The sequence below is a fragment of the Eulemur rufifrons genome, chromosome 17, assembly GCF_041146395.1.
Source record: "Eulemur rufifrons isolate Redbay chromosome 17, OSU_ERuf_1, whole genome shotgun sequence".
Classification (NCBI taxonomy): domain Eukaryota; kingdom Metazoa; phylum Chordata; class Mammalia; order Primates; family Lemuridae; genus Eulemur; species Eulemur rufifrons.
This window is the reverse complement of record NC_090999.1, coordinates 11,458,771-11,484,062: the sequence shown is the minus strand read 5'-3', so window position 1 is coordinate 11,484,062 and position 25,292 is coordinate 11,458,771. Positions and strand designations below refer to the sequence as shown.

At 42.3% G+C, this 25,292-nt stretch overlaps 1 protein-coding gene across 6 annotated transcripts in view; it reads left to right on the top strand.

Moving 5' to 3' along the window:
• Window positions 1-25,292, top strand: part of RETREG1 (reticulophagy regulator 1) — a 129,901-nt gene that overhangs the window by 83,765 nt on the left and 20,844 nt on the right. Inside the window, exon 1 of one of the 6 annotated variants that reach the window (XM_069491997.1) lies at window positions 8,053-8,474. The exons of the other annotated variants lie outside the window; for them this stretch is intronic. Coding sequence (XP_069348098.1) covers window positions 8,440-8,474 — 35 coding nt within the window. The 5' untranslated portion in view covers window positions 8,053-8,439. Of the gene's footprint in view, window positions 1-8,052; window positions 8,475-25,292 lie in introns of those variants that run through there. 6 annotated transcript variants of the gene reach the window in all.

The following is a 25,292-nucleotide window of genomic DNA, read 5'->3' as shown; positions in this document are numbered from 1 at the left end:
TGACACAAGCAAAATGTAATAAGGAAGATCAACATGTACCCAAAGTATTACGTAACCCATCGTTAAGCAGAGGTTGTAGGTAATTGCCCCTGTATTGCACGGTGTTTTTAAACACAAGAGATGAGGTTTGTTTTGTGCCGTGTGCCACCCTTGTTGAGTCACTCCTGTCTTTACCATCCACAAAGCCCTCTGTCTCCGCGGTCTGTGGACTTGGCAAATGGCCACTTCCTTATGTTTGCTAAGAGCAGGGAGACCTGCCAGAGTTCTTTTGCTGCTGTGGCTATTTGTTCTGAATTTCTTGGAACCAAAGATTCTCCGTCAAGGAACTTCACCCCTGAAATACACATACTGTGCAGCCTTAAAAGAGAGCTTTGAGGAAGAGAGAAGGCAGGGAGATCATTCGGGAACAGGGGTGTTCCCTGGAGGGCAGCTTGAACCAACTGGTAATATTGGCCCCCCAGGGAATTTGTTGTCCACAAGTGTTTAAACTCTGCGGGGGTTTTATGGAAGTTTTTAGTGGGTGGGATGGGATGGGGAAGGACGAGAAGGAAGAGAGATAAAGAAATTGGCTTGATAGCAGAGGCAGAGCAGCTGTGTTTTAAGGATGGAGGAATGAGGAAGTAAGTAGGAAAAGAACCAGCCCCAGGTGACCGACAGGCCTTCTGAGAGGGAGTCACACACTGGGGTTTGTGGAGAGTGCAATGAAATGGGTCTCAGTAAACACAGGGCACAAGAAAAAACAAGCCGGTGACGTCGGGTGATGTGAGGCGTGAGGTCTGAGCACCTGCCCTGTTTAAAAGCTGTCACCAAGCAGCCTCCTCTTCCTCTCTGTGTTTCCCGAGACTACTCCTGTACCCCCAGTTCCCCGCCACTTCCAGCTCTCCTTCCCCACCTGCCATCACCCCACCCTGCCCGCAGTGAACCCCTGAGTGAGAGCAAACAGGTCACAGCGGACTTTACACCTTGCATCACCTACTCAGATGGTCATGAACTCCTAAATATCACAACTTAGAATTTAGCAACATAAAATGAAATTTTATTAAGAAGCATATTTGATCAGAAAGTCAGGACATAAAACATACTGCCACAGAGATCAGCATGACAAAATCTCCTGGAACAGCACAGCATCCTTGGAGGCTCTCGAGGCTTTTACGATGCTCCCCGGTGGCCTCTTCCACTCCCTTTCGCTGGCGCCACTGTCAGACTCTTCTTTCATATTTCTGTCCTTCCTCATGCCCTCGTCCCTCATTACCTTCTGCAAGTCCGTGTCCTCCACTCCTGGCCTTTCACTTGCACTGGGCTGGCCTGGCTTCCCTGTCCAGCTCCCTGGGTGTCTGCACGCTGCTCTGTACAGACCATGGTGTCAGCCTTTCCAGATAGCGTCGCCTCAGCAGATCCTTTTGGGAGGCACAGTTCAGCCCAGAACGGGATCGGGCAGCAGGCATGGCAAGGACCGGACAGGAAGGGCGTGAGAGGCACCCGGCCAAACTGAACGGTCCGTGGCAAAGATGTGGCACCAGTTGCTGGTCCCAGCCAAGACCATAACAGATTATGTGACAGTCGAGGTATGACATTCCAACACAAATGAACACAGTGGAAGTTCTGACAATCAGGGGTAAGAAAATGGTGACATATTGGGTTACCCTACAATTCACGGCCTAGACAGACACCAAGGAGAGTAAAAAAGATTTGTTAATAGTTGTACTAGGACAAGAGGTGCGACTGGGGACTGTCCCAGGCAGACCGGGCAATAGCATGACGACAGCGATGTTTCCAGAAAAAGAATGGAAGAAGCCGACAGCGGAGCTGGGGCAGAGGCAACTTCAGAGGCTCAGGGTGTTGGTGTGAGAATGCTGCCTATTTGGGGATGAAAAGAACTTTGAGGAAAACAGTTCCTGTGCTAAGCTTAAAAAAAGGTAGAAAGATAAAATGGGTAACTGGGTTAAGTCTGATCTAATTATTATGAAAAGAGGCTGAGAAAAAGTTTCCCTCTTTCTCCTGCTGGCTGTCCGGATTCTCCCAGCCACTGTTTCCAGCTGTATCTTGCTCAGCTCTGGGTTTCCAAGGACCTGAGTCAGGGGCCGCCTCTGGGGGCATCGAGGCCACGGTTCAGTGTCCTGCCCCATTTAAACCTCAGTAGCTCTTGTTGGCCTGGTGGTTGTGTCTTTTACATATTAAGGTTTGATATAACATAACATTTGCTGGGGGAAGTTTATACTGCTTTGAAGGCCACTGGTCTAGGACAAGTGTCATTATGATTCCACCAACCAGAAATCAAGAGAGGGGGACACCGTCTCACCCTTGGTAGTGTGACTGACACAGTGATTATCCACCAGATCATCGTTACCAAGTGGCATCATTTACACCATCGACATATGCTCATTTGATCCTTTGATTTTGCTTTTTTTTTTGGTTTGATCTAAGGTTTTTTGGTTTGAAAAATGTCCTCCTCTACTTTGTTCCAGAAATATACTTGGTTTGCTACTAGTTCTGTACTGTTCTTCCACTTTCACGAAGTGTATAACACGTATCTGAATTTTTGTGGGGAGCAAATTCTGTAGCCGTGACGTTGGAAGTCTTTGGTGGGATGTGGAAGGGAGGGGAAGGGGAATTCTTGCACTCTCGAGCCCACGGGCGGGGAGTTTGCTTTGCTTTCCTTTCTCTCATTCTTTCAGCCAGTGCGTGTCTTTCACCAGTCCCCTCCTGAAAGGTGGAGACTCCTACTGGTCGGCCGAGCAAAAGTCCTGAAGCCGTAGAGGCGGCTGGGGACGGACTCCTGAAGGCCGTGCGTCCCAAGCGAAAGAGAGGACCCTTCTTTCCTTTCCTGACAGCCCTGGAAAGTGCCCCCTTCCATTTAAAAGTAATCTTTTCCCTTTTTCATATTTTAAAAGTAATTATTTGTTCATATGGTAAGAGTAATCTGTATTTGTTGCTGAAAAACAAAAAAATGCAAAGAGTAAAATTAAAAATAATCATTATTTTTCTAAGCCAGAGAAGAAAACCACAGTGAATACTTTGGTGTTGGTCCTTCGTACATGTCCTTCCAGATATTTTCATCAGTATACAAATGTATATTTTCACACGAATGGGATACATTTTGCTTTCTGTTCTATCTCTGTCTTTCTCTCTCTCTCTCTCTCTCCCCCTCATTTTTTACAACTATATTAGGAAAAGACTTTTATAACAATCTTATCCTTTTTAATTGCAGCATAGGATCTCATTGAACCATAATTTAATTAACCTCTTACTGATAGACCTCTAGATTGTTTTTGTTTTTTTACTGTTTTAGAGAAAACTTATATTCATTTTATCTCTAATTTTTTTGTTTTATGTGTACAATTTATGAAGTACATAATATATTTATAAACAATATATACATTGTAAATACATTGCTCAATAGCCCCATGTGGCCAGTGGCTGCCATATTGGACAGTGCAGCTGGTTAGAAGAAAAACTTCCGACAAATTAAATTTAACAGTTGAGTTCAACTGAGCAAAGGACAATTTGCAAATTGAGAAGCCCTCAAAACCAGAACAGGTGCTAAGAACTCCAGCCTGCTGTGTGGTCACCCTGGCCTGCCTTAAGCAAGAATCCTGTCAGGTCAGTTTAGCAAAGAATTATCCTATCCTCTGTCCAGCCTCCTCACATCCCCATCAATGGTTGCAGCCAGGTGAGCCCTGAGCTCACCTGTGTAGCATACTTTTCCATCAGAGGGGTGGCCTGGCTGCAGGGCCTGGTCACAGTCACCTTTGTCTCCTAGGGAATCTCCAGGGCCTTCATTGTTGGTAAAGTTTGGGTGGAGCAGGTCTAAAGGAGTTCCTGTAACCTGCTGCCCCTCAATGCGTAAGATGCCCGGGCCAGTCCTGAGGCACCAGAGGGGGTCACTTCAGAGTTCTTGAACAGGTTCATTCTGGGCTCGAACACCTTGAACACCTTTACTCTCCTTTAACTTCCCATCCCCTTATCTCAGACCTGCCCTCTGTGGTCCTGTAGACTAGATTCACTCGTTCTTCAGCAGGAGCCCCTTTACATTTCTGAGCAGAGCTCTTGCGTCGCTAAGGTCTTTTCCCTGAGTTCCCCTGATTTGAGTGATCGTCTTTGAAATATAATTCTCTATTCTGGGTCTTCTCTAGAGCACACACCTTACAAACAACAACAACAATGAACTACTGACTTAATGAACCACTTCCTGGTTGTCATCGGGAACCAGTCTCAGAGGCCTGAGTGAGGATCAGGCAACAGGGGGCATCTGGCTTTTTTCCTCACACATTGAGATTGCTCTTACCATGTGACCTGAGATGGAAGTCTAGTGTCCTTTTTGTTTTAACGGTTTTGTTTTGTTTTAATGATTGTTCCTTATACTTTTGGGAAAATAGTTTAGGGTTAGGTTTGGGTGTGAGTAATGAAGTCTCAAAGTAATAGTGGCATAAATGTTATTTTATTTCTCTCTTACCTGAAAGTTGAGAGGTAGAAGGTGTCTAGGGCTGTTGACTGTCCTCAGTGCCTACTGGCCCCAGGCTGCTGCTTTTGTGGGTTCTGCCATGCTTGGCCTCTATTGCACAAGTCACCTCATGCCCAATGTGGCGTCTGGGGATCCAGCTATCACATCTGCATCCCAAGCAGCATGAAAGTGGAAGAGATGAAGGGGGTGTACCAGGTGTCCTTTAAGGAAGGTTCCTGGAACTGCCTAATATTTCTGCTGACATCTCCTCAGTCAGAGCTCAATCACAAGGCCTTGCTTGGCTCCAAAAAGGCTGAGAAGTATAGTTTTTATTCTGGAAGGCTATGCATACAGATAGAAATTGAGATTTCTGTTACCTGGCAAAGTTAGGAAGGGATATGAAGAGACAACCTGTCTCTACAGCATCTTCATTTGGCCACTCATTGCTAATATTGTCCTGTAATCACCAAGAGTGGGAAGGTCCCTCCTAGTGTTTCAGATAGAAAGTTCCAGAGCTTCAATCAAAGCTGCTGTAGAAGACATAGAAAGAAACAAAACAAAACTCAGACCAATGATTGTGTGAAGAGGAAAATGGCATTAAGAAAAGTAGACATTTAGCTTTGAAATGGCAGTGATTTTCTTAAACCATACTATTTGATTAAATTGGAAAGGAAAATAAAATGCTCATTTAAAGTATGTTACTAAAATTAAATGCATACATGTTTTGCAAGAGTGTGAATACAAGAAAATTTAAAAGATGGAAGTATCAGGCCACATGGGCTTTTGCAAGAATGTGTGAGCTCTGCTGGAGAGAAAGATCCCTCAGCCAAGAGACAGTCAGCCTGCAGGCTACTCCTGGCTCTGTCACCAGCGGATCACCTAACTTTGCTGGGTCACAGTTTCAGCATCTGAAAATCCTGGCGATAGCTTCAGTGGCCACATCTGTCTTCTGTGAGTCCTTAACTTCTGGATGTCTGCTAGATTTCAGGTCAGCATTGGTGAAGGAAACTTTAGCACCTTGGTCCCCAGCAAGACAGAAGGTGTCATCAGGGTGAGGAAGCCACAGGTAGGACCTCAGTGGGAACCCCCGTGTCAGTTGTGTAGCTACACTCTGGTTTTATCTGTGCCATCCTCATGAATTTTAGAAAACTGTGTTTTCCCTCTTTGTCCTTGTAAGTTTTAGAAATCACCATGGGTGTACCCAAAGGGGTTGGAGCAAGCAATTTTAAAATGCTTGGAGATTACTTTGCATGATGGAGTGGGGAAAAAATGCTTGAAGAAATGCTTGAAGGAAGTACAGATGTTGCTGCACTTACCACAGGGTTATGGCCTGATAAACCCATCATAAGTTGAAAATATTATAAACTGAAAATGCATTGGATACACCTAACTTACCGAACAGCACAGGTTAGCCAAGCCTGCCTCCAACGTGCTCTCAGAGCACTTACATTAGCTCACAGGTGGGCGAAATCCACTGGCAACACAGTCCACTGTGGAGTGTCGTTTTTTTACCCTTGAGACAGGGTGAGGGGGGGCTGACCAGGAGCTGCGCGCTCTGCCCCCACCTAGCATCTAGAGACAGTATCCCCACTGCATGGCGCTAGCTCGGGAAAAGATCGAAATCCGAAGTACGATTTCTACTGAAAATGTTTTGCTTTCACACCATTATAAAATCAAGCCATTGTAAGTCGAATCACCATAAGTCAGGGACCATCTGTATTGGTAAATATTTCATGGTGCTAATAGATAATTCATCTGTGACAGCACTAATCAGGTAAATGTCCTGTAAAATTGAGAGGCAGGTTTCAGGGATATATTTGGTTCTGTCGTAACCAGCAGCTATATTTAACAATGGTCACATTCAGACAGTCAAGAAATAGTAAACTAGGAGTTAAGGAGGAAGAAAGGTAAAATTCATGGACTAGAATGGTAGAACAAGAATTAGACAAGAGAATTAGTCTTTTGTGCTGATAAGGTTTAATACAAATACTGAAATATTATCAGTGATAATATTTTCAGTATTTCTGCTTCTCAATTCCTTAACACAGTAACTACCATGTGAGTTATATTTAACTCATGCTAGTTTTGAGCCTGGGGCCTCGTGAAGCATATGTAACTCACACGTCTTTTACCTTTACCCTTATGAATTGTTTTTCAAGGTGCGTATGTATATAACTCATGCCCAGAAAATAAAACACCCAAATTTTTCATTACATTAGAAAGGATTGTTTTGTTTTCAAAGTATTTATTCTATTTTTGTAATAAAACACCCAAGAATTTTTTTTTCTGGTGTGGCCGTCAATGTGTTAAAAACCTGGAAATTTCCAACAATACAGCACATTGCTTGGCTTCTAAGAGGCTCCTGCACACCCTGATCTTCAGAACTCAGCTTATGACTATTTTCTTTCAAGTTCCTGGTACTTGAGTTGTGTGTCTGAGTAACTGGACCTACTCAACCCTAGACTTTGAAGTGTCTAAGATATTAGTTCTCATGTGAAATATTTAATCTTTTAAAGAATTGTTTCTAATTGTGACAAACACACATCACAAAATAGCTAATGTTATGCAAATACTATATTGTTTTGACATTTCACTCCCCTTAATGCTGTAGAAAATCACTTTGACAAATATAAAAGGTAAAACATGAAATATAGATATCTTGCTAGGATTAGCTGTAACATATCAATGAAACACACATATTTTTAACAGGGTATTGCTTCTTAATAATTAGATCTTGCTTTCTGCTTCCCCTAATATTCCCAGTCAGGGAAAAAAGATGATTTCAATTTTTTATCCCAAGCTTTCAGGGTATGTTCCTAAAAGAATCTCAGATCTCAGTAATATTTCTCTGGGCTTTTTTTTTTTTTTTGAGACAGGGTCTCTGTTCTTTAGCTCACTGTAGCCTCAAACTCCTGGGCTCAAGGGATCCTCCCAGCAGCTGGGACTACAGGTGCACACCACCATGCGCAGCTAATTTTTTTATTTTCTTTTTTGTGGAGACAGGATCCCACTATGTTGCTCAGGCTAGTCTCGAACTTCTGGCCTCAAGTGATCTTCCCACCCTGGCCTCTCAAAGTGCTGGGAGCCACTGCACCCAGACATCTCTGGGCCTTTTTGAAAGCAAGATGTGAAGTGACTTTTGTCCTATGCTTAAAACAGTAGGGAAGTGGGGGTAGCTGGTCATGGATAACTCCTAGGCAGTAGCGAGGTAAGCTATGAGAACCCACAGCCCGATGACAGGGACATCTGGGGGAGAAAGCATTTTGTCCACATGAACACATGGACTCAACGTTTGTGTGTATTCTGGGTTGAGAAATCTAGATGATCTGAAGAAAGATTTTCTTGCAAAACAACATCCCTGAAATCCCGCTTGCGTACTGGCCTTTGTTTTTCACTATTTTGAGAAAGGATCTTTTTGCTGAGTGGCGGGACGTCCTGGGAACAAACAAGCTCGGCTCTCACAGGTACAGCCCGTTTTGCTCTCTGCTCTCCGGCTCCCTCCGGTGACTCAAAAGAGGAGATTTGATAGCCCAGGGTGAAGTGTCAGCCTCCTGGTGCTCATGCCAGGGGGAAAAAAGGAGCGGGAAAGGGCAGGCAGGCCTCGGTGAAGTCATCCAATAAAGGTTAGCAGCTGGGCAGGGCACCTTCTCACACGACTGCAGAGAGAATGCTGGAAGCTGGGCAGCGCTTGCTCCCAGCTGCCTGTCACGGTACTGGGAGTAAGAGGTGACCTAGTTATTTTTAGAAGGGGGCAGTCATAATAACCCTGCTCCTAGCTTCATTCAAGGCAGGCAGACGCTTTGGAAGTTTGTAAACACCAACTTTCTGAGTAAGGGAGGAGCGCTTTTTTCCCAAAAAGGAAAGAACTTCACTACTGCGGTTTTTCCTCTCCTGATATTCAGCTTTGGGGTGGAAAATAAACTATTGTTTGGCCTCATTAGCTGTGGGGAGCAGGTGGCTAAAGCCTTCTCCACTGGTATTATTTTTAAAGGGCAGAAATGCCTGAAGGTGAGGACTTCGGACCAGGCAAAAGGTAATTATGGTATATATGCACTTACTTTTTCTTGAGTCTGTTTCATTAGCTGGTTATCTTTTTGAAAATATTATCACTAATTTAAAAAGTAGTTTAAAATAAAAAAATAAGAATACAATCCTTAATTCCAGGAAACTGAAATTTCTTTGGCATGAACTACCTGAAGAGATACAAATAATATATTCATAAAAACATATGCAAATATGTTTTTCCTGATTGAGGAAGTGGTAGTCTTAATTTTTTTTTAAAGTGTTTCTCCATACATAATGTAAAGTCTAGTTGAATTTTTTGATGTTGGATTTTTAACTTTAGATGATAGTAGTTGGAAATCTAAGCTAATGAACATTTTAAAAACTGTCTGCATTTTAAAGACTTGTTGAGCATTTCTAGAGGCTAAATAATGGACCAATATACCAATTTTGATATTTCAAAACTTTTTGTTTTTAACCACAGGTCTTACCTTTGAAAATGTGATCAGTTGGCCCCCCATATGTGGTACATTAATTGTATCAGTGTTTTTATTAATATCTAATTCTAGATATTAATTTTATTAATATCTAATTCTAAGAAGGGGGCATCGAGAGAGGGGAAAGGAAACTGGCAATGAATTCCTGCTAATGTGAGCACAACTGAGCCGTATGGAAAGTGTCCATTGGAGCCCATTGCTGTTAACAAAACTTGCATGACTCAGATGTCTTCATTGGAATTCCAGTTGGGGTCACTGAAATTTGGATATGAAGAAGTAAAAAGAAAACTATTAAACAAGGAAAAGGGGTCATTGAGAACTTTATTGTCAGAGAAAGTGGAAACTGGTAACTCTCTAGGAACAAGAGCACCAAAATATATTTTTGTCATTGTATTAAACACAAGCATCCCCTTTCAGCCATGGTATGTGGAGCATGTTTGTGTGGGTGGTGATTATCATCAGTTGTAACAGTGTCCTTCAAGACTAATGTTCTCTTTCGTTTTCTAGCTTTTATTTTCTTACAAATTCCTTCCCAGTACGTCGACGTTAAGTTGACATTTAATTGAACAATGAAACAGCTTTCTACATAAAATGAGACAGTAAATCAGTTGCTGGACGATGACATTCATGGTAGTGTCCATAGTGGGATATGGGTTAACTAACTAGTAAGGAAAACATTTTCGAAGACATGTAAATGTCAGTTTTGGTTTAGAGGTGATGGGTTGATCTGGTGTTGTGTGTATCCCCTCTGTGACATTTCAGCTTTTCCAAAAGCAGAACTTTCCTCTTTCTCTCGGCACCTAGGCATTTCCACCAGCTCTCTGCATAGAATTTTGCACAGAATAGGCATTTTTAATAAATACTAAATAAATACTTGTTCAATGGAATAATACTATTTATAAGCCGTTTTACATTTGTAGTACCTATCTAGGGAGGCTGGTCATTATAGAGACTGAAAGGGAGGAGAGATTTGACAGAAATGTGATAAGGGTTAGTTTAATGAAATACAATATTTTCACAATTAAATAGTAATTAATTATTGATAATATTTTAAATTAACAATTTGTGATATAGACTAAACAAACATAAGAATTTTTCTAAGAATGTTTTTACTGGTTAAAAAGGATAAATAAACAAGGAGAATGTATATATACTCTCTATATATTATATAGCGTATAGATACCCACATAAATATATATTATATACACATATAATTATTATTACTAAAGTTAATAACATATTTGATTGAAAATGGGAAATTCCCTTTCAGTAGCATATTCTGTCCCCCCCACCCCCGTTTTATTTTGATGAGATTACTTTCAGCTCTTAACAGTGGTGGTTTTCTTTACAATATACTTTGCTTTACTTCATCCATTTGTTTGCTTTTTCTCTATTTGTGTAGAAAGAAAGGGTATCCTAGACTGGGGAATGTTTAGAGCTAGGCTAGAAATAACATATTACAATTGAGAGGGAATTTTACTCTTGCTAAATTTGAGATCAAATGCCACTGGACAAGTCCTTTGGTGCCATGTCTAAAAGAGAAATAACTATTATAAGTTTTGTATCTGCTGACAGAGCCTGTTCTAAGAGCTCAACTGCAGTAGGTTCTAGCTGAATCTCATGTTGGGGCTTATTGATGTTACTTTAGTCCCGTTTTGGGACTTGGTGACCTGGATTGCTCTGTAACTGCCAGTGAGCTAAACCTGAGTTTGGTCTTTATTTTAGTTTTTGTTATTTGTTTTTAATTTCAGAATATTTTGGGGGTATAAACATTTTGGTTACATAAACTGCTTTTGTGCCGTTTGAGTCAAAGTTATAAGTGTGCCCATCCCTCCAATAGTGTGCGTTGTACCTGTTAGGTATGAATTTACCAATCCCCTCCTCCCCCCTCCCACCTGCTTGATTTCCATTGAACGCTGAGTTTGGTCTTTTAAAAAATCATTAGGAACGAAATACTATGGAGCTTCATGAGTGCATCTGGGTGTGTGCCGCAGGCATCCCAAACATTGCCTGCTTTGTGCACCGAAGGTCCAAGGCTCCCAGGCACCATTTTATAGTCACTAAATGGACAAGAGTGAACCAACTGCTTGGGAGGGGGGCAGGCGGAGGGGAGACCCTCCTCCTTGCCAGCAATACTAGGTTCTTCTCATAGTAAGAACCTGCAGAGGCTCTGTGCCATTTTCAAGGTCAGAGGGGAGGCTAGAGGGTGACAAAGAATGACGCTCTGAAGCAGGCGAGGAAGGCAGAAACCCAAACAGGGAGCATCGCGTGCCAGAGAGGAGGGAAAGAGCAGTGGGGGCAGCGACTCGGGAAGCAGACGAGATCAAGAGACAGGAGGAAAAGTGTACCCTGGCCAGAGGCCTGGCTCTACCATGGTTCCTTGTCCCATGTCATTTTGGGCCTACCTTGGAGCAGTGACCCAGCAGGTCCTCTGCAGTGCCTTCAGCAGCCTGGGCGGAGGGCTGTGCCAGCCGTCAGGAAGGGAGAAGGAGCCCAGGCACCAAGACTGAGCACTTACTGCATCTTGTCATGGGAGCCCTCCTGCAGTGGAGAGTTACGTTCCCACATCCATTGGTTCACTCGGCAGGTATTTATAGAGCTCTGAATTTAAGCCAGTTGTCACGCCAGGGAACAGGGTGATGGATTCGGCCCCTGCTGTGACAGGGCACACAGCCTGAATGGGAGAGACACACAGCAAGGTAAAAATAAGTAAGTGAGAGAATTCCAGACAATAAGGGCTAAGGATATAAAAATGCTAATGTGAGAGAGGACCTGGTGTGTGGGTTGGGGGTGGGGTAGGGAACGTTATAAAGCAAAATGTTGGCCACTGATTCAGGACTCTGTGAAGCGCTGTCCTTTGACCTGTCATATGGTAAAGACTTAAACGTTTGTTTGGAAGCCCCCTGAGCCTATGAAACTGTAACTTCGCAGTTTTGGCCACTGAGAGAAGTTTTCGTTATTCCTTTGCTCGGGGTGGGGGGAGGGGGTGAAGTTGCCATCTCTCTCTGTTCAGGGTATACAAAAGGCTGTTGTATTTAAGAAAACCAAAGCTCTTTTACAGCACTACAGTCTGTTTTGTATTTGGAAATGTCATTAGTAATTGCATTGCATTTTATTCTTGGAAGGTTTAAAAGAAATTGATTTTAATGTATTCTTTAATCCAGATGTTCTAATAATTCAGGTTGGCCAGATGGTAGGCTTCATTTACATTGCGGATAAAGCCTAGCATCGATGATACCCTTTGTTTAAAATATAAGGTGAGGATGAGAAAAGCCTCTCACAGAAACCTGACCAGGCTGCTCCAACTCACGTTTGTGTGCCTCGACCTTCAGTGGAGATGGACTCCTCTGAACGAGCATATTTCAACTTTTCCATGTTTAAAAAAGTCCTTATGCTGCCTTTGGTTTTGAAATAGGCACAGAGAGATGAAGTAAATAAACAGTCATTAAGTGAAGGAGTTGCGATTTGAAGGCAGCGAGCTGACTCCTGCGTCTGTGCAAATAGACTTGTGTATAGTAGTTGCACGGCGGGGTTAACACTCAGAAAGAAGGTCGGTGTGGGTCCAGAAAGGCCAGTGGGATTGGCGCACAGGAGAAAGGAGAGAGTGGCTGGAGATCAGTGGGAGCCCCTCACGGGCCCTGTAGGCAGTGATGTGCTGGGGAGAGCTGGACAGCCGGCTCCTTGGGGAGGGAAGCCCTGAGCGTTAGCATTTGCTGATTCCTGCGGTGTAAATACTCCCACTGTGGACGACTGCACGCCATGCACCCACACGAGGCCACTGAAAGCAGAGAATCACGACACTGGCTCTCGAGAGCCTGTGCTCAGCCCCTGTGCTCAGCTCCAGCACACAACTGATTGAGGCCCAGACGAGAGTTAGCATTTAATTCTGTGTTACATCTTCTCCATTTACATATCTCTAAGGCATAATAGACATTCAGCAAAGATTTGTTGAAGGAATTAATGATTTATTTTTCTTCCACTCTTCTATACAGTCATGGAAAATGTCTACCAGGTGATGGAAAATATTTACCACTTTTGAAATCCCACTTTGACCCAGCTGGGCTAATATTTGCTATTGATTAAGAACACGTGGAACAATGCAGTCTGTCCTTGTTGGAATAGAGTTTGTTTGGTGTGAGATATCTTAATCACCAGTTAATAAGTACTGTGCTTCCTAAACCCTTGCAGCTCCCCAGTTAGTTTCCAGTAATCAAGGCCCTGTTAAAGCTGATTTCTATTTTATAAACATAGGGTGACTAATTCTTTGCTGCCGTCCCTAAACTGTGATGAAGGTCTGTTTGGTTTTCAATACCCAAGGAGGGCTGCAGCTGCGGTCTGGTGGGTCCTGGTGACTGATAGAACAAAAGCCTCATTGTGTGGGCTTCCCCTTGCTCCCTGCCCTTGTCCCTTTATGGCAAACCTGTGTCCAGATCCATTCGGGCGTCTTGCTGTTCTCCACACCAGGCTACTCTGGGTCCTGCAGAAGGTATGTGAGCACAAAGGCTTGCCTGAGGAACAAATCTCATACACTATCACTAGTATGTTTTAAAAGACAACATCCCATTAAACAGCTTCCCACAAAATGATGTTATAGCTGTTCATTTGGGGATATTAAAGTAGTATCAGGGAAAAAAAGATGAAAAGATCAACTGTAAGCTTAAAACCCTAAAAATATACTGTTGTATTGTTTTCTAGTTCTTCTTGGTTGTATTTTCTTGGCAAAGAAATACATATAATATTATAATCATATAATAAGTGTACGATGCCTACACTTGTGTGCTGTTTTTCTCCCTCATAAGCATTCCCAGTGGCATCTGAACATTTTAGATGCATTTTTAAATGCCTGCAAATATATTCTGTCCTTTGGATTTGTCCACCTGTATTAACCATTGTTATTAAAAATCGCTTTGCATTTATCAATGAGAGTGGGTTATGGCACTGTGTTTTTTCTAATTAGAGGAATGATGGGATCAAAAGATGGGAAGTACAAAGTGCTCATTTCCTAAGGCCTAGGCCCGGAAACCGGCAGAGCATCGTTCCAGCCAGGTTCTATTGGTGGAGCAGCCCAAGAGCCTGATTTGAGGAGAGGGAAAATAGAGCCCACTTTTCCCTTGGGAAGAATAATAGCAAAGAATTTGGGGGCTTTATTTTCCAAATAATGGAAAGAGAAAAAGTGCCTACTTAATATTTATTGTTATAAAATTTTATCAGTTGTCAGGGGAAAGGATATCTACGGTGAAATTTGCTATCTGGCCTCTCTCTGCTCTCAGAAAAATTGCAGTCTGATGACCTGTCTCCCTAGCAGGTGATGCTCCAGTGGTCTAGTCTCTTGATGAATATCCTCATTTACATAGAATAACTTTCTGGTTAATTGAAGCTCACATTTTTAAGCATAAACGAGTCTAGCCATTTTAACCATTCTGCAGGGTGGCTGTGAGCATGGGTTTTGGAATGATGCAAAGGTGTTTTTGATCCTGGCTGCAAATCCTACCCTCACCATGTCCTAGCTGGGAAACCCTGGACAAGTGAATTTCATTTTGTTATCAGTAAAATGGGGATAATAATACCTGCTTTATAGGTTTGTTTTATAGATTAAATATGGTAAGCCACATTAAATAGCTTAGTGAATGGCTCATTGTTAAGTTCTCAAAAGTGATTGTTAATAATAATAATAACACATAAGTTATGCGTTCCTTAAGCAATGCAAAACAGGTCACACTTGAGTGAAAACATCTCGACTATCTGTGGTCTATCCCTTGGGCATATCCTGATTGCTAGACATAAAATGTAGGGAGTGTCCTCAACACGTGCAGTGTATCCACTCTCTCTAGGTGGTGGTCTCAACTGAGGGTGTGGAGTTGCCTGCCCAACACCCTAAATAGCTCTCAGGCGCATTCCTGGTTGGTCTGGTCTGGATAGTCTATGGGCTCTTTGTGTTTGGGAATAGGACTGTGAAGGGTGAGTGTTTGGTTCACCTTGTTTCGACACTTCCTAGGATTGCTTTAGCCCATGTGAATGTTGGTGCTATGGCACGGACCTCCTTGAGTGAATGGCAGTATTTACCCCTTAGGGGGAAAGCGAAGATGTTGCCCAATGCATCTTACAGGGAGATGAATATCCACATAAGGACTGCAGGCTCAGGACGTGTCTCTTGTATAGTTGGTTTGCTTTAATCTTATGGGCGCTGTGAATCTTCTAAAGGGTCCTATTTCCATCTCTGATTGAGCCATTTGAAAGTTTGGAGCTAAAATTATAGTTCCTCTCTAGAAGGTGTGTAGAACTCTCTGGAATGCACTTCCATATGTTCTTCTTTTGCGTGGCTTTATTATCCTGTTCCCTTCAGGTCCTTTATCCTCATTCCTTGTAACACCTCCCCCATCCCCGCCCCATGGTTGCATAGGTTGTGTGCTAAGCCAGCCAGCTGAGAGAGCCAGTGTGGGGCTGCCAGTCATCCCAGGCTCTGACCCTGGAGCAGCAGATGTCCTGGCTTCGGGCTCATCTCCTGGGTAAAGGGTGCCATTTTCTGTGTTGCACAAATGCATCCTGTGGCTCAGAGAACAGCCTCTGCCACGTGCAAATTAAGTATATACACGCACACACACACACACACACACACACAGACAATGAAGTGTCCCATTCACCTAGCTTTAAATTTAAGACTAGGGCACGAAAAGCATTTCCATTCTAGAGAAGGTCAGTTAAGGGTTTGTGATACGGAGAAAGAAACGCAGTGCCTCAATTTTGCTTGTCAGAAAGTGGGGCACAGCCTACAGTGCTTAAAGATTGCTTTGAAAATCAGTATTTTATTCAGCAATCAGATGTCTCCTTCAACTAAAATCCAGGGAGTTTGATTTGTTTCTGTGGCTGGTCGGCCCTGTTGCAGCCTACATTCTTAACGTACACTAAGAGCCCTCCAAAACTCAGAAGAAAGACCTTCAGGCAGAAGTGAGTTTTAGAACTCTGCTTACGATTTTTTCAGCTGTTCTTATGAAACCACTTGTCAACTCTGGGAAAATAAAAATGACCTCCTGTGGGAACACTGGCCTAGTAGGAATAACCTCATCTAGTGTCTTCTCTGAGGAAGATGAAATTAGGCAAGACATCTCTACCCCGATAGGCTCTTACTTGCATTTTTTCTAATTTCTCTCTCACACTCTTGCTTATCCCCATAATCTCTCATTCATCTATTTCTCTTTAACCTTCTCTCTGCTCCCTGGTCTCTTCACACCAGTGAGCTGCCTTCTCAAACCCATCGAACCTGCTGTCTCTGGAGCCCCAGTTGACAAAGGGAAGAGGCAAGACCTGGATGTAGCGATGCATGGCAATACATCCAGGTCACAGTGTCCTGAGGCAGAAGTTGGGAAACGGTGGGGTAGGGAATGTCCCATTTGTTCCTGGGAAATGCACACGGGGTACGTGATGACCAAGGGGACTGCTGTGTTGCCTGGCTTCATGTGGACGAAGTAACCCGCTCATCAGGGAGACAAAGGAAATGCTAGTCTCAGAGGGAGGCTCCTGTGAGTCTGCCAGGCCGGGCCACACCCTCTTTCCTGCCTCAGCCTCATTTTTGCAGAGAGCCTGCCCTGGGAGTAACTGTCACCCCATGGCAAATACCATGGAGGGCCATTAAAGATGTTGTTCTGTGGCCCTTAGTAGTGTTTGGGGGAGGCATCGCCAGACTGCAGATTCTTCGCTTTGGAAGGGGGGATTGCAGCTGTGAGTGCCTGATAAGGGAATAGGTGAGTGCAAAGGGTCAAAGCCCAGAATGTTCTCTCTCCCCGGCAGCAGTGATTTATGAAGCATTGCTGTGTCCTCAACATGCAAGTGTTTCGTGGGTGGAGGCTGGTACTCCCAGAGTGGGGCAGACACGCACACAGGATGGTGATGGTGGTTAATGAGAGTCACATAGTAATTACCATCAGGATGCGGCCTCCTTGCTGGCCTATAAACAAAACAGAAGCAGCTGTGCAGAAACACTCCTCTGACTCAGGAAGTGGCATTGCAACCAGGTGGTGTTTTGGTTGAACTATAAGCAAGTGCTTTATTTTGAAAAGAAAATAAACCCATCTATCAGTGAAGCATCTTAAAATTATACCTATAAAAATGATAAACTCCATCTTTAGATTAGGTAAGGGGATTATAGATGTATTTATATTTCTTAGCAATTACTAGTTTCTACCACTCATTCTATGCAGGAATCACAAATTATGTGACATAATGTTTCTGGAGTAGCTTATAACATTAGTGGTGGATAACTTTCCCTCCAAAGTAATTGGAGTAAACTCCATGATTGGAGTAAACGGAACAGAAATTCTGAATACAGTCATGCACTACATAATGATGTTCTGGTCAATGACAGATCACACGTATGACAGTGGTCCCATAAGATTCTAATGGAGCTGAAAAAGTCCTGCTGCTTAGTGATGTCTTCATGATCTTGACCCTGGGTAGGGCTAGGCTAATGTGTGTGTTGGTGTCTTAGTTTTTAACAAAAAAGTTTAAAAAGTAAAATAAAATTTAAAATAGAAAAAAGTTAATAAGGATATAAAGAAAGAAAATAGTTTTGTACATCTGTACAATGTATTTGTGTTTTAAGCTCAGTGATATTACAAAAGAGTCAGGTCAGGCATGGTGACTCATGCCTATAATCACAGCACTTTGGGAGGCTGAGGCGGAAGGATCGCTTGAGCCCAGGAGTTCAAGACCAGCTTGGGCAACATAGTGAGACCCGGTGTCTACAAAAAATTAAAAATTAAAAAAACCCTAAAGAGTTAAAAAGTTTTTTTTAAAGAAGTTTATAAAGTAAAATAGTTACGGTAAGCTAAGGTTAATTTATTACTGAAGAAAGAAAAAAGTTTTTAAAAGTTTAATGTAGCCTAAGTTCTCATTAAGTCTTCAGTAGTGCGCAGTGACGCCCTGGGCCGTCACATTTACTTGTCACTCATTGACTCACCCACAACAACTTCCAGTCCTGCAAGCTCCCTTCCTGGTAAGCACACTATGCAGGTATACCATTTTGTATCTTTTATACTGTATTTCTACGGTACCTTCTCTGTGTTTAGATATATTTAGATACACAAATACTTACCATTGTGTTACAATTGCCTACAGCATTCAGTACAGTAATATGCTGTGCAGCTGTGTAGCCTAGGAGCAATAGGCTATACCCTATAGCCTAGGTGCACGGTAGGCTATTCCATCCAGGTTTGTCTAAGTGCACTCCATGATGCTGGTATAAAGACGAAATCGCCTAATGACTTTTGTTGGAATGTATCCCCATTGTAAAGTGACATGTGACTATAGTCATAGTTTCTCCATCCTGAAACATTGTGAAAACTACCTTTTAGAAGCATATTTGTTCTTGCTAAGGAAGGCTTTGCAATATAGATTTTATTATAAAATGAATACATGCATAGAGAAATTATAAACCTAGAATGAATAGACTTGCTTGCTGAAACAAGAAGAGATTTAATAAACTAAGATACAATAAACATTGGCATCAGTGATAAAGGAAGTAACTGATAATCCTTTTCTTTGGGCACAGTAGAGGGGAAAACTGGAAGCTGTTGTATCCCATAAGGCAAGTGTTGAGCATTTGACGGCAAATAGCTTCCTGTCTCATGCCAACTCTTACCAACTGGAAATGGCGCCTGGCGCTTCTGATAAGGATCATGAGGGTTTGTTGGGAATTTTCTGGAAAGAGTACTATGACACATTAGCACCATCTGCCATGTGTGGGAAGAGAAGACTATGCCTTCCCTGGGGTGAGAACAGGGGGTGATAATTTTTCTTTTTACTTATTTAGATAAACTTTGAAAGACCCTACCAATGTTCAGTGATGTTGGTGGCACCTTGACTTTCATCCCCTCCCCATTAAGTTACCAATGTTCTGACGCTTAAGATCCTGGAAGCTTTACCTAGGAAAATATGAAGGTTAGGTGCTTCCTTGCTAAAGCTGGGATGAGTATCTAGGGCAAGTGCTATTTTTAAGATTAGAGGGAAAACTTTGTCATTGTAATACTTTACAAGTCAAGTCTGGCATAACACCTTTGCCAGTAATATGACAAGAAATTGTGTGCATTTATTTCATGTATTGTTAGCTGAAGGATGATCTCTCATTCAACTTTGTAGAAGAACATTGTTTCGTCTGGAAGAGAACAGGCTTGGGAGCCGGGGGGTTGGAGGTGGAAAGACTGTTCTGATCCTGGTGTTGCCACTTCTTGGCTGTGTCTGCTTTCTCATCTGGAAAATGGAGGCATTTTGCCCACCTTGTCAGATTGTTGTGAGGATTAGAGAATATAGATAAAGCTCTTAATGTAGTTCCTAATACTTGGTATGTGCTCAATAAATAGGAGGTACTATTATAGTAGAAGCTCTCTTAATAGTTCCTAGTAGTAGCTTGCTGGGTTAATCAGTGATCTCCAACATCTCTGTACAGTGACATGTCTGAAACCATGACACCCTGAACTAGCAGACTCCTGTGGCTTGGGCCAAATCCACCCTGCAGCCTGATTTTGTAAATCAAGTTTTATTGGATTATAACCGCGCTCTTTCATTTTCATGCTGTCTGTGGCTGCCTTCTTGCTACAACGGCAGAGTTGAGTACAGAGACCATATGTATCGGCAACAAAGCTGAAAACATTTACTATCTGGCCCTTTACAGAAAACGTTTGCCTAACCTACTCTGGTGTATAACTGCTTCCACCATTTGAGTCGTGTGCTCACTAAGTCAGTTGTGTTTATTCTCAAATCTCTTTGTGCCCATTGTTGTTGCTATGGTACTTGCATAATTTAATTATAAATTATGTAAACTGGTGAAATGAGATCAAAAAGAGTATTGTTATGGCAGATTCTGCTGGTTGTTCTCAAATACCCAGCTTCCCTTTTTTCCTTGGGTAATAGAATCCCACGTTTCAGCTGGATGGTGGCCACCAGCAATTGAACTATGTTTCCTAAACTCTCTTGAAGCAAAGTGTGGCCATGTGACTATGTTCCAGCCAGTGGGAGGTGAGTGAAAGTTGTATGTGCAACTTGCAGGCCCTGACTTTAAAGAGAAAGGGGAATGCCCTTCCCTTTCCCCCTTCCTGCTGGCAGCAATGTGGGTGGGGTAACAAGAGCTGCAGTAACTATCTTCGTCCATGGGGTGGCAGTGTGATTGGAGAGTGTCTGAGCAACAAGATGGGCTGGGCCTCTAACATTATGGACATCCCATGTCAGCCTGGACCTCTAGACTCTGCTATGACAAGAGGGAGAAATGAACTGCTCTCTTGTTTAAACCACTGTTGCTTTGACATTTGATATAATAGGTGAACTTATTTTTAATACAGACAGCTGTTTATCTGCATGAAAACTAAGTCAGTGCATTGGAGAGAGTCAGTAAGTGCAAGTTGCTAGTACTGCTATTTAAAAAAATGTGTGGACAAAACAACTGAAAAGGGTTGGTAGGGATTGAGCATAAAACTTTAGAATTGTCCTTTACTTGGGTTTGACTTATGTCATTACATTCTTGCTTCTTTTAAAATAAATGAAACTAGAAATCATGCATAATACATGGGGGTGTGTTTTATGGAAGAACACCAATCTTTGTTCCAAGCTCTAAATCTGTCGGCAATTTTATAACTTCCTCAGCACCTATACATAAGTTAATATTTATTGGATTACATTGAATACCCCAGCGGTGTACTGCTTGGTTTGTTAAGTCCCTAGTCTGCATTAAAGTTATAGCCTGAATCTAAGAATATTCATACCAATTTCTTGTTAATATGGTTTGGAATTAATAGCTAATCTATACCATCTTAGATAAAGGAAGGGGATGTTATCTGATACTGAAAAAGCAGCTTAAAAGTGGCCATTGTTTGCAATATATAAGGACAGGATATAGTAGCCCTTTTAAACTTCATGATGAAAATCTAAGAATGGAAGGTTTAATTACTCCCAGGAAATTAGGCCCTGACATGTAGCAGCACCTATTGTTTTTAGTAAATTTGCCTTTACCTTCCAACTCCCATTTATGAGATCTCCAGCTGCATGTTTCCAATGAAATCAAAGACCCTTGCTTTGATTAAACCCAGAATTTCTGGTTCTATATTTTACTGACTTTGCTAAAGAAAGATAACATCAGTGAAGATCCAGCCGGCTGAGCCTACAGGAGGCAGGCCAGCAGGACACCTGCTCTGGCCACGCTGTCCCCAAGGGCCTGAAAATCAGCCTGGGACATCACAGAAATCCATTATAAATGAAAGATGAAACTCCTTATGGCTTAAAGCTTTTCCATTACAGGACCACAAACATTGGAATAACCTGGGTCTGACATTTTACATTTTAAATATCCTCACAGCATCAGAAAATGGACGTAGGCTGGGCCTTTCTCCGCACATTAGGAGGCCTGTTGGCTGGGAACCACTTTGGTCCTGAGATCTGACACTATAACAGTGTTGTACCTGAAGTGTCACTGATAGCTACTGTCTATTCTCATCCCCATCATTATCACCAGGGATGTTTTAAGGGATATTGTCGGCATTAAATATGCCTCTCTCAAGTTAATACCAATTTCTAAATCCATTCATTATGTGAGAAAGTAAATGTTTATTTCTTAGAAGTAGAGGGCTAAAGGTATTCAGATTTTTTCTGAATTCATATTTTCAAGTAAACGTGAATAGACTCCTTCTAGATTATAAAATCCTAGTCAGACCTCCACATGGCCTCCCAGTGACATCTGTGGCCACCATGCTACTGTGATTTGTGTTTTACTATATCTCCATATTCTTTAGCATAACTGGTTAAAAGAACATTAATTTCATTTGCTCTTACAATTCCAAAGGGATGATTCATATCAGAATTCACAGAGTTGATCCATTCCTGGCCTGTCTGGCTGTGTATTCAAAAAATCTTCTGTTCAAGAATTTGATTTTAAAATTAGGTGAACCCAAACATATACTTAGTCTCTGACTGGGGTGTCCTCTGGCTGTGATACTGTATGTAGAGGGATCACCCAAACCTTGTTAGAACTGGATGGTTTCGTTATAGACTACATAGATCAGAAGCAATGGCATGTATCTGTCTTTAAAAGCAATCACCTTTTACAAACCCAACATTTTGATGAGCCATTTTTCCATTTTATTGAAAATGCATTATGGTAACATGAACAAGGAAAAAGAGAAAAAAAGGAAGAATGTCCATGATAGATTCAGTTCTGGTCAAAATGTAATTCAAAGCATAGAGTATCTTTCAGGGCAGTGATTAAGGTATCTCTCTGTCTGTCTTCCATTGAATGTTGTTTATTTAAAAGTCACTGTTCATTAATAACAGGTGATTTTCTTTTGACCCTGGCTGGCTCCATTGGTTTCATTTTGTCTGTGCTACTTCTCTGAAGACTCATCCCCTAGGGTTATGAGCATCCAAGTAGGTTGGGATAAAATGTTTAGCGCCACCGGTGGATCCACTTAGCTGGGTGGAAACAACTCTGGGAATGTCCAGGCCCATGTAAATGCTGTTCCACAGTAGTTCTAGTCCTGTGGTTCTGGGTGGTTCTCACAGAGGAAAAGTAAATGAGGCTGAATAAAGCATTTCAGCTTACTAGAGGATCTTACCCAGTCTATTTCATGTAACTAAAATGTAGAGTACAAACAGAAAATGTAATAATAATTGTCAATCATTATTACAAACTGTGTGTGTCTGTGCATCTGTGTTTGCCTGTGTAACAAATAGAAGACATTTAAAATAATTTTACTGCCCGGAAGATTCAGTACACAGTGCCCCAGAGTGAGAGGAGCAGAGGTGTGGGTATGGCCTTGCACCTGAGGGAGCCGTGGTGGGTGAGAACACACACACACATCACCTTCCTGTGAGTTCTGATTAGTGAACACGGCTTCCTGAAAACAGTGTGGGCTAGCGGATGAGATGATCTCCAGTGTGCTGGCTTGGCAGTTTAGTCACATGTAAAACACGAGTGGCAGCCATTAGGTTTTCCTGCGCACCGCTGACAGAAACTTGAGCTCTGCCCTAGAGGCAGAGATGAATGCCTGCAACAGGCAAAAATGAAAGGGGATGGAGTGGATGGGCAGGCATCTCTCTCACTGGTGCAGCAAGGTTCAGCCTAGATCAGTCCAGCTTCACTTATTTGCATTGCATTACATTTCACAAAGGAACACTAATTTTTAAAAATGAGTTTTCCTGAGCAAATTAATACTGTGAAAAACATGTTGGAGGAACTCTTCAAATATCTGTTTTGAGGAACTCCTTAAATCACATATAAAATATACGATGAGGCACCTTGATTTTGGACTTCTAGGCTTTAGAACTGTGAAAGAATAGATTTCTGTTGTTTTAAGTCATAGTTTGTGGTATTTTGCTATAGAAATCCTCAGAAACTACTGTATCTTAGAAGTAGAAACTATAAAATATTAGGAAGAAAATTAAAATTATAAAATCAAGAGATAAAAAAATACAATGAATGTTATCACGATAATTAGAAATATATTGAAGGGCTGGTGCTTTTCAGGTATTTATTAGGCAAATTCCTATTGCTATTCTGTATCACGAGGAGAGGCCAGGTCATGCCTGTAGTCCCAGTGCTTTGGGAGGCTGAGGTAGGAGGATCACTTGAGGCCAGGAGTTTGAGTCCAGCCTGAGCAACAGAGCAAGACCCCATCTCTACAAAAAAATTTTAGCCAGGTGTGGTGGTGTGCACCTGTAGTCCCAGTTACTCGGGAGGCTGATGCTGGAGTATCGCCTGAGCCTGAGAGTTCAAAGTTGCAGTGAGCTATGATGACGCCACTATGCTCCAGTGACAGAGCAAGACCCTGTCTCTTAAAAAAAAAATTTAAAAAAAAAGAACCTAACAGTAGGAGAAATAACGTCTTGTGGAATATGCCCTCACTCCATAAATATCCGCCAGTGCTCACCCACCCTAGGCACAAGCTTCCTTCCCAATAGCACGTTTCATGTGCTTTTATATATTTCTAACTTCTCTCCCACACATCTCTTGCCTCCCAAAAACTATCTCCAGACTCTTCACAACACTTCAGCAATGTGACCTCCCACCATCCCCTTTCTTGTTTGTGCCCTCTGCACCGCCAGGGACACGCCAGTACCCATCTTCCCTGCCTGCCGTTGCTGAGTATTGCATTAGACTGATTTACCATTAATACACGCACTAAGCACACGGTAGCTGATTCTCAAAATCTGCTTTTGAGGGAAGCTGAGGGCAAGTTTAGCAAGCATCAATACATCATAATGAGATTGTCATCTTTTCTGATAAGGACCTGATCCTTTCTGTCAGAGTGTTTTCCTTTGAAAGGCACTGATTATGTCATTCAGTGGCTGACTTATAAGATGTATATGAAGATAAATGAGAGATGCATTCTTTAAAGGACTAAGGTGGGAATGTGGCCCATAATGAAACAGTCTAGCATCTTGATTGACTATCTCAATGAGCGGTAGGCACTCCAGGTTTATCGTAATTGAAGTTATCTCTTTGTATCGCGAAGGTGGATCACAAATTCTCCAGACAAAATTGATTTGAATTGACACCTTGGAGGAACTTGATGATTCAGTCTGTTTATACCTGCTCAAGCCCAGTGTGATGGGTACACTCTCTAGAAAGCAAAATTAGGAACTATATTGTTAGTGAAATGTTTTGCAGTGTAAGAAACATTTTTTAATGTTGCGGGTTTCATATAACTAGGCCAAAGGTTAAAGAACAGGGAGGGGACATTTACTTTTGACTCCAACTACAGTAAAACCTGGATTGTAATTGATTGAAATTGTAGATCCCAAGTAGAATACAAGGAAGGGTTTAAATCCAAATTAGCAAACTTGCTTCACAATAACAGTTTTCTATTTTCCTGGAGGAATGTTCCTTGACTTATCTGATATTATCTGTCCTTCAGGGATAAACTAGGAATCTTTTCTTCCCTCAGGGATAGGGATGGAAGCAAATCTTAGCGTTCACAAATGCAAAGGTGTTTAATCTCCCGCAAGTCTCACGTAGGTGCTTGTCCCGAGCTAGTGATGGAATTCACACTGTTCATGCCCTGGGCTTATGCAAGCCTAGTTATTAAAAAAGTTAACAGCATTAAAAAGGATGGAAAGTGACTTCTAACTGGCATGTTGTTCACAGAAACTTGGAACTGTAAAACCTCAGTGACGCGATGGGCAGTTTAGTGTCAGCCGTCCCGGTGATGCGGGCAGGTCTGATAACTGATGACCACTCAGGGACGTAGTCGTTTGAGATGGACGGGGAAAGGGACAGTCTCACAAAGTAACTGATCTCTGATTTGTTTCCAACGTGGTGTAAAAAGAGAGCGGGCCCCAAATAGAACACTAAGCTGCCCTGGGAAGGTGGGGCTCAG